This window comes from Triticum aestivum, chromosome 6A (assembly GCF_018294505.1).
Source record: "Triticum aestivum cultivar Chinese Spring chromosome 6A, IWGSC CS RefSeq v2.1, whole genome shotgun sequence".
Classification (NCBI taxonomy): domain Eukaryota; kingdom Viridiplantae; phylum Streptophyta; class Magnoliopsida; order Poales; family Poaceae; genus Triticum; species Triticum aestivum.
Genome location: NC_057809.1, coordinates 557,227,191 through 557,235,430, shown reverse-complemented (window position 1 = coordinate 557,235,430; position 8,240 = coordinate 557,227,191). Strand labels below are relative to the sequence as shown.

The 8,240-nt window shown below is 44.5% G+C and overlaps 1 protein-coding gene across 1 annotated transcript; it reads right to left on the bottom strand.

Moving 5' to 3' along the window:
• Positions 1 to 473: 473 nt before the first annotated feature.
• Positions 474 to 1,496, bottom strand: LOC123128475 (ethylene-responsive transcription factor ERF109). The gene has a single exon (XM_044548487.1). It carries the CDS (start codon positions 1,432 to 1,434, stop codon positions 868 to 870), a length of 567 nt encoding a protein of 188 aa, XP_044404422.1. The 5' UTR covers positions 1,435 to 1,496; the 3' UTR covers positions 474 to 867.
• Positions 1,497 to 8,240: the final 6,744 nt, after the last annotated feature.

Here is an 8,240-nt window from a genome sequence, read left to right as displayed (position 1 = left end):
GGTTCCTGTGTGGTTTAGAAAAAAATATTCTAAACGCTCTGAGTTATGGTTTGCCTGTGCTTCGAAACATTTGGCGGCTGTGTCTAAACTTTGGAACGAGAGATGCTAAGGAAAAAAATTCTAGAGTCGAGTATAGAATTGTGTACTACCAAGGTTTCAATATTATCTGGCTGTGAGTTGAATGGCCAAACGAGTCCGCTCATATAAGTTACTCCCTCTATACGTCTCTCATGGAGTAGAAGTTGTCGTACTCCACTTCAAGATGCTTCTTGGTGGTCGCTCTCCGAAGCAACGTCGCTTGAATACAAGACACATCACTCCTCAAACACGTTTCGAGCAAGCAAGACGACACTAGTTTCTACGACTCCGAGTTAAAGAGCAAGTATTCTTCAAGGGGACATTGTCCCCGAAAAGGTTGTGTATCCACATTCCCAAAGCAAGCTCCGCCTAAAATGAAAAGTGTTGCATCGATATGTACTAATCTAAACGATCTTATATTTCTTTTCATAGGGAGTACTCATGAAAATTGTCAGAAAAAAAAAAGTTAACCCGGGAAAATTAAATAACCTGAAGAAGAGGGAGTTGCGTCACGGGCATGAAAGGAGAGGGGCAAATTTTGAAGCACGTCCTCTGCCTTTGAAGGCGGCTACACCGACTACAGGTGGCCATGCTCACCGACGAATATTGATTCGGATTAAAGAACATCCTTTCAAAAATGCTAATGAATAAATTATCCAAACATGGATCACGAAGTTGTCATCATCCAGCATCATGATCTTCTGCTCCCTCGCCCCTTTTTCTACCTAGTCCGGTAGCCGTGACGACACATTTTTACCCGCAGGTCTCGCGAGGACTGCCCGGCTAGTTCTACGACTGCGCAGCCGTCCAAGAAGAATCAGAAACAGAAGCCGCCGACGACGACGACGCGGCCGCGTCCGGGAAGTTGAGTCTGGCGCGGTGGCCACGGAACTCGAGCGCCGCGAGATCGTAGGCGCGGGCGGCATCCACGGCGGTGTCGAAGGTGCCGAGCCACTGGCGCACGGCGCGGTGCGGGTCGCGGATCTCCGCCGCCCACTTCCCCCACGACCGCTGCCTCACGCCCCCGAACTTGCTCCGGCTCCTCCTCCGCGTGATCTTCCCCACGCCGCCGTCCTTCACGAAGCTCGCGGCGGAGCACTCTTCGCCCCCGCTGCTCGAGTCGGCCGTCGCCGCCGCAGCGACGAACATGCAGCCGATGCACCCGTCCACGCCGCAGCTGGCGCACGCAGGAACTGCAGCGGCAAAGTGCGGCGTGGACGATGGCTCGAGGTGCAGCGTGGGGACGACGGCGTCTCCGTTTACAACGGAGATGAGGGCACGGAGGAAGAGGGAGTCCTCCAGCTCGGAGTTCGGGAGCTGGAAGCCCCTGCCGCCGCGCTCCAGCCTCGGCGCCATGACGGGCGTCGCGATAAAGTTTTGCCTCTCCTCGGAGAACGATGGAGTTGAGTTCTCGTGCTCTGGTGACTGGTGTTTGAGGTTGTTTGGTGGTGCGGTACCTTTTATAGGAGTAGCTAGCTCTAGGACGTGCATGTCGACGCGTATTTGAAACGGCGATCACGTTCTTATCGTGGGAACGGGCGAGTGAGTGAGGAAATGCCTTGCATGGGTTGATTAGGCACTGCTTGCTGACGCCTGGTTATGACGATATTTGAGCTGTTCACACAATCATGTTTTAAAATAGATAGATTTTACCTACGTACTATCAAATTGTATACTACTCCCCTGTCCCATAATATAAGAACGTTCTTGACAGTACTGCCTACTGGTACTATCAGACTTTTGGCAAATCTTCTAAAGCCAAACTGTATACCTTAGCACATATCAATCTTTTTTGTGAATCTTCTGAATTCCAATTGTATACTGCTATTTTACCAGCAAAAAAAACAAATTCTATACTTTAGTACATTTTTAGTCACCATTTTATCCGGTGAATTTATCTTTCGAGGTGCATTTTACTAGATTTACATCCTAAGATCCTCGATTTCGTCAGATTTTCAAATTACTGGGTGAGAATGCAATGGGCAACTCGTGTGCCCTTAAACAATGTCGATCCTTGTCTGTCGTTTTGTTTGGTGGATTTGTAGCACTTTTTCATTGATTTTTTAAGCAGTGTTAGACGTTTTCGTCCCGTAGAAGGTGTGTCGAGTGCGGGCACCTCCATTAGGTCTGCTGCTAATGCTCCAACTTGCCTCCGTGTTTTACCCTCCCCTCCTTCGTATCTCTGTAGATGATGTATTTTCTTTAGTAGGGTTTGGTCTGGTTAATAAAAATGTGCCCTTAAGCTTTCTTTCTTAAACGTCTCTTACTCTTTGTCATGTCACATGTGGACACAAATGTGCTGATGGTATCTTCATTTCGCTAGTTAATGGTCACATAAATCATTTTAACCAGGGATATTTTGTAGAGAAGTGGTTGGAAATGTAGCAAATGTTGTGTGTTTTATGGACCAGACCAAAGCATTGATCACTTATGTTTCCAATGCTCTCTTGCTAGATTGGTGTGGAGTTTTTTTAGAATGTGTCTTTGATTTAAGAACTATTACCGATAGTTTAAATATATGATTTGGTGTTTTGATTTTTTTTCTACAAAAGATAGCAAAAAATGTTATAGTTGGTGTCTCCGCCATCTTCTGGACCATTTGGAGATGCAGAAATGATATTGTTTTCGATAGAAAATGGTTAGTGATCCAATTATTCTCCCCGCACAGATATGTCATTGGATTACCAATTAAGCATTTTTGCAGATAAGTGAGGAAAATGGAAAAGTGTTGATGCTGGGGGCAAGAATTATAGAACAAGTGGCAAGTGAGGTGTATCGACATCACAAGGGTGGCGTCCATGAGTGCTCAGGATTAGTGGCTAAAGCTCATCTTTGATTGTGACTTCACCTGTTGGTGCAACTTGTTCTCTCTAACGACTTTCCCTGGATGCATCAGTTCACTGCGTTTCTTGTTCCATGTTTGAGTTTAGTCTAGTTTGATCACTTTCCAAAGTCTGGTTCTTAGTTTATCTCTTAAGATTTGTAAAATGTTGTGTGCTCGAGTCTATCTCTATCTGCATGTTCAGTTGTCCGCTCTTAGGTCTCGTTCTTTTGGTAGTGTTGTTGATGAATGTTGCAAGGTTGGTGGTGCTTGTTAAGGGTAGTTTCCAAAGTGAACCAAATGGTTTCTTTAACAGAAATCAGAGAGGGAGGCCTCTCTTTTATTCAGTATTAATGTGGACATAAATCATGTTCAGTTTGGAAGGGAAAAAGGAGCGAAGTTGAAAATGTGCAATGCACATGGATGTTGCGTCATAGCAAATGCAAACCAACTTAAAACAGGCCCCAACTTGTAATAGTCACCAAATTTTATAATCAATTATATGTAAGGATTCCGCATCATGAGTTTATGTACTGTGTATGCGAAAATAGAAAAAAATGGCACATAATTTTACATTGAGAAAAAGCCAGTGGGAAAATTACAAAAAATTGGCTTAGCAAAATATGTTTGACGATATGTGGCGATTTCAACCACTCCAAGTATATTTAGGCAATTAATCTTTTAATTACAAACTTTATACTTTTACTGGAAATCTATGAATAATTTTTTTGGTTGTGATTTATTTGACAATCTTTGCGACATGATATCCTTGATTTTATCGGATTTTAGAACTTATTTGGGTAGAATGCGATATGCGGACCTCATATTTCAGGTTGCAACAAGCACTCCCTCGAGCTCTCTTTCAAATACATCTTTTCCTCCTAATCTCATAAATGGTCGAGTGGATAACATGGCAATGTTCGGCATGGGAGAATCATCCTAAAGCGGTGAACTTGTCGGTGGAAGGTTGGCCCCGACTTGTAAGATGGGCTATGGACCTCGTATCCCACGTCTACCATAATGTATCACAAAAAATAAATATATTGAAAGCTTTTTGTATTTGTTGAAGAATATGCCCATAAAAGGGTTTGCCCGCATCATTAGGTTCTTGTTGGATTAATAATTTGTGCTCGTTCACGAAGAGCTACAATGATATGTTAGCAAGTTGTCGGTATTTTTTATTTGCTTTGTACTTCAAACCTAGTCAGTACATCAACTACATTAATAAGTAGCAAGTGTGGACAATCACATGCTTATTAGGGCATCTCCAATAGCAACCCATAAAAGAACATGGACGCGGGAGGACGCCATCTAATGCTAGCCGCATACATTTTTACAACATCTCGAACCAACCGGACGAAATTCGTGCAAACACAACTAGATTTCATATAAAAATGATGGATTTTCATATAAACACGACGGATTTCCTTACATTTATATCAACTAAGCGGTGCTAGTCTGCCTCTGGAGGTATAATAATACCTAATCTAAATGGCCGACGGCAGATCCCTTTGTCTTCCTCATATCTGGCAGCCCGATCACCGGACTACCGAGAGCCCCGGAGGTATATGTTTCAGCGCAAAGGACGAGTCACTTCCCCACCGCTCATTGGAGTGGAACCCCGGACTGATGCTTCAGTGGGAGGGGAAGGCGGCGCCTACGATTCCACGGAGCTCATGTGGGATCGATTGAGGTCCACACAAGATAAGAACCAGGCAAGACACCGGTTGTGTACGTCGGCGTCGCCTCGGTGGTGGGCCTTCACGGGACCCAAGCGGCAGCAGCCTCCTATGTTCTACTTCTCCTCGATGATGGCGGCGGACATGGAGGCTTTGGCGACCGACTCATCGCTCTCCGTGCACCCGGCTTTTGACTCTACCTACATGGCACGGTCCCAGGCACTGGAGGTGCGGTTGCAGACACGGGGGACACAGCATGACGCGGTGTCGTCGAGGTAGCAACGACGCCCGTGCCGCCGTGGAGCAACTCGCCACTCCTCATCGAGCTGACCTGGAGCGGCGAGTTGTTGTACCACGCGCCGGCCTTGGGCGGCTACTGGCTCCGTCGGGCTAGGCGAGGGAGGTGGAGCTGCGAGCTGCCTCACTCGTATCCAGCTAGCTCGGCGGGCCACCCTGCCGTCTTGTATGCCGGAGAACTGCTCTTCGGAGGGCATCAGAAGAGTGGTGAAGGAGGAGATGGGGAGCGGCGGAGGAGGCTGCGCCCGCCCTGAGCCGTCTTCAAAGCGGAGCGGCGCTCTACAGCGGCATGAATGTGGGCAGCTGGCGCCGGACGGCATGCGCGCGTGGGAGAGAGGGGTTGGTGGTGGGCAGAGCGGTCAGAAGCGGGCTTGGGGTCGGTCCAAACTCCCGCAAAGCTTCCTCGCTTTTGTCTTCAGTTGACGGGAGAAATCACGTCCAAACCGCCCCGCGGACCAATACAGGTCGGCGTTGGATGACTTCCGCGGTGCGAACAGCATGGTCCGAACGGTTACAAGAGGTTTGAGGGTCGGCATTAAGATGCCCTTATATGGTGTGCTGATCTATTTATTTCTTATTTTAAAAGGCTCCAATAAATCTGTTCATATTCCTTTTTTTGCGAATAAAATCTGTTCATGTTCGCAATAGCAACGTTTCGTGTCGTGCACTTTAGCAACGAATAACAATGGCATCTCAGCGAACGGCGTCAAGATAGTATGTGGCAAAGCTGTATGATGTCGCGCTCTCAGCGGGAGTGAACAGTGACTACGTGACTTTGACCAACTTCACAAATGATGCATTAGGAAAGTCAGCGCTCCCACCGTCACCCGGGTGTGAAAAGCGAACCAATAAAGTAACGGCTGTGTCGGCGTACATCGTCCTTTGCAAATGTCAACGCCGGCCGGTCAGGCTGGCCCATCCTCGCGAGTCGTGGGTGTGTTGGCGTACCACACCTTTCGAAAGTTGGTTTTAGGCTTTCAGGCCGGCTCGTGTTCAACGATTCTGATCGCTCGTTTGAGCCGTCAGAGAGCTACCTCCAAAAAAAAAGACTAACTAGCGGTACACCTGCAAGGGCCTCCCAACGGGCACACGGGGGCTCGTCGCCTGGCTAATTATTTTTATATAATACGTTTTTTAATTAATTTTATATAATATGTCTTTTAATTAATTTTCAGAAATATTACACCAATTCTTTTTTCAAAAATAATACACTAGTTGGTTCACAGTAGACCGATTAGTACCCAGTCGACTAACAAGTGGACGATTGGGCTCCTGTCCATTCCTGTCGGCTAACTGGTCGACTGAAACTAATTGGCTTACAGTATCAACTCAAAAAAATAAATAAATTGGGTTACAGTAGATTGACTGAAACTAATTGGCTTCCTATAAGTTGATAGGTGCATGTCTCATTTTCTCAGACCTAAGTTTCTTGTTTCTGGGCACTAAGGTGAGTAAGCATTGTAGTGTAGTCTCGTACTCTCGCCAAGATATGTCCAAATCCTGATATCTTGCCGAGAGTACAAAACTACACTACACTGCTTACCCACCTTAGTGCCCAGAAACAAGAAACTTAGGCTTGAGAAAATGAGGCATGCAACTATCAACTTATATTAAGCCAATTAGTTCTAGTCGGCCTACTGTAAGCCAATTAATTCCAATCGGCCAACAGTTAGCTGACATGAGTGCAGAAGCCCAATCAGCCTGCTGTTAGCCGACAAGGTACTAATCGACCTGCTGTAAGAGCCGATTATGTATTATTTTTGAAAAAAATAAATTCAACGTAATATTTCTAAAAATTAATTTAAAATGTATTATTTAAAAAAATATCCGTCGCGTGCCCAGCCACAGCCACAAGTCGCGCACGTGCCCGCGGAACAAAGGGTTTTTTTTTTGCATGTGTTTTTGTCTTTTTTTCTGCTTTTCGTATTTCGTTTGTTTTTACCTATGTTTTTTTGAAGAAGAAAATGCAGTATATTTTTGTTTTGTTTTCGTTTTAGATATACAATTTTATTTTGAGACAAAAATATACAAATAAAAGTAATAAAATGAAAAGGAAAAGATGTGCTATGGAGCCAGTGCTCCTCCCTCGTGCTGGGTTGGCCCATTTATGACATACTGTAGGCGACAATGTGTGATGTATCGCAGCAAGCGACACATAGCCGCACCCGTTTGAGCACACCAAGCAGTTTCCTCCGACAGAACCAACCTGCGTTCAAGTTCTAGATCTAATACTGGTGTTCATATTTCTGGATTTATTTCAGGCCTTCTTGCGATGCGCGTTTAGTAAAAGGAGGCGTTCTCGTCGACTATAAAGACATTTCTGGCGACTTCGTCAATCTTCAGATGATGTGCTGACTCAGTCTCTCAGATGTGCTCATAAAGAAAGTGGGGGTGTGTGCACATGTTCATAGAGGTGATTGTATGTGCGTGTGTATGACAATATGAGCGTCTACGTATATACTGTGTTCAAAAGAAACTTCATGCGACATAGGCTAAACTGGTCAAAAAATCATGTAATCCTTTTTCAGCACTACAAATCAAAGTCGACCCTTACCCTACCAGCTAAGAGTATATGAGCCCATTAGAAATTTGAAATTTAGCTCATCCCGGAGATTTCGGGATGGCCAGAATAATGAATTTGCAGAGGTAGGAAGTTTCTACTCGCCGGTGAGAGCTCCTATTGGATGCCCACATGCATCCAACAGTAGAGTTTTAGCTCAAGGGCGGCAAACAGCCATCCCGATCGCAGAGTCGAATGTTAAACTTCACAAAAATATAAAAAGGGGGTGCGCCGAGTCGAATCTTGACCTCGGGCTACAAAGCACCATTGATAGCCACTCGAGCGGACAACTTTGGCCAGTTAAAACGCAGTGCTAATGTTTAAGTACTAGCTACCATGGGAGATCCGCTTTTCCCCCCCAAAAAAGTGACATTTCTTGGAAAATTTGTGAACAAATTTTATTTAAAATGCGCATAATGTTTGAAAGTGTGATTTTTTTTTTCAAAATTTGAACAAAACCTTTAAAAAAGGATAAGCTCTAAAAAAGTAAACAAAAATAGGAAAACATGAACAATTTTTTGTGTGCACTGAACAATTTTAAATATATATACTTAAAAGTTTTGTAATATACTATGAACAAGTTAAAAATACACAATGAACATTTTTGTGATACACTGTACAATTTTTAAATACATGTTGAACATTTTTGTGATATAGGCCGAACAATTCTCAAATACACAATGAACATCTTTTTAAGATACCCTGAACATGTTATTAATATATGGCGAACACTTTCTTAAACATACGACGAACATATTTTTAATACATGGTGAACTTTTTGTACAATACACAAAATAGAAGAAAA

Coding starts and splice junctions, on each gene's coding strand:
- LOC123128475 (XM_044548487.1), bottom strand. CDS start 1,434: ATGGCGCCGAGGCTGGAGCGCGGCGGCAGGGGCTTCCAGCTCCCGAAC.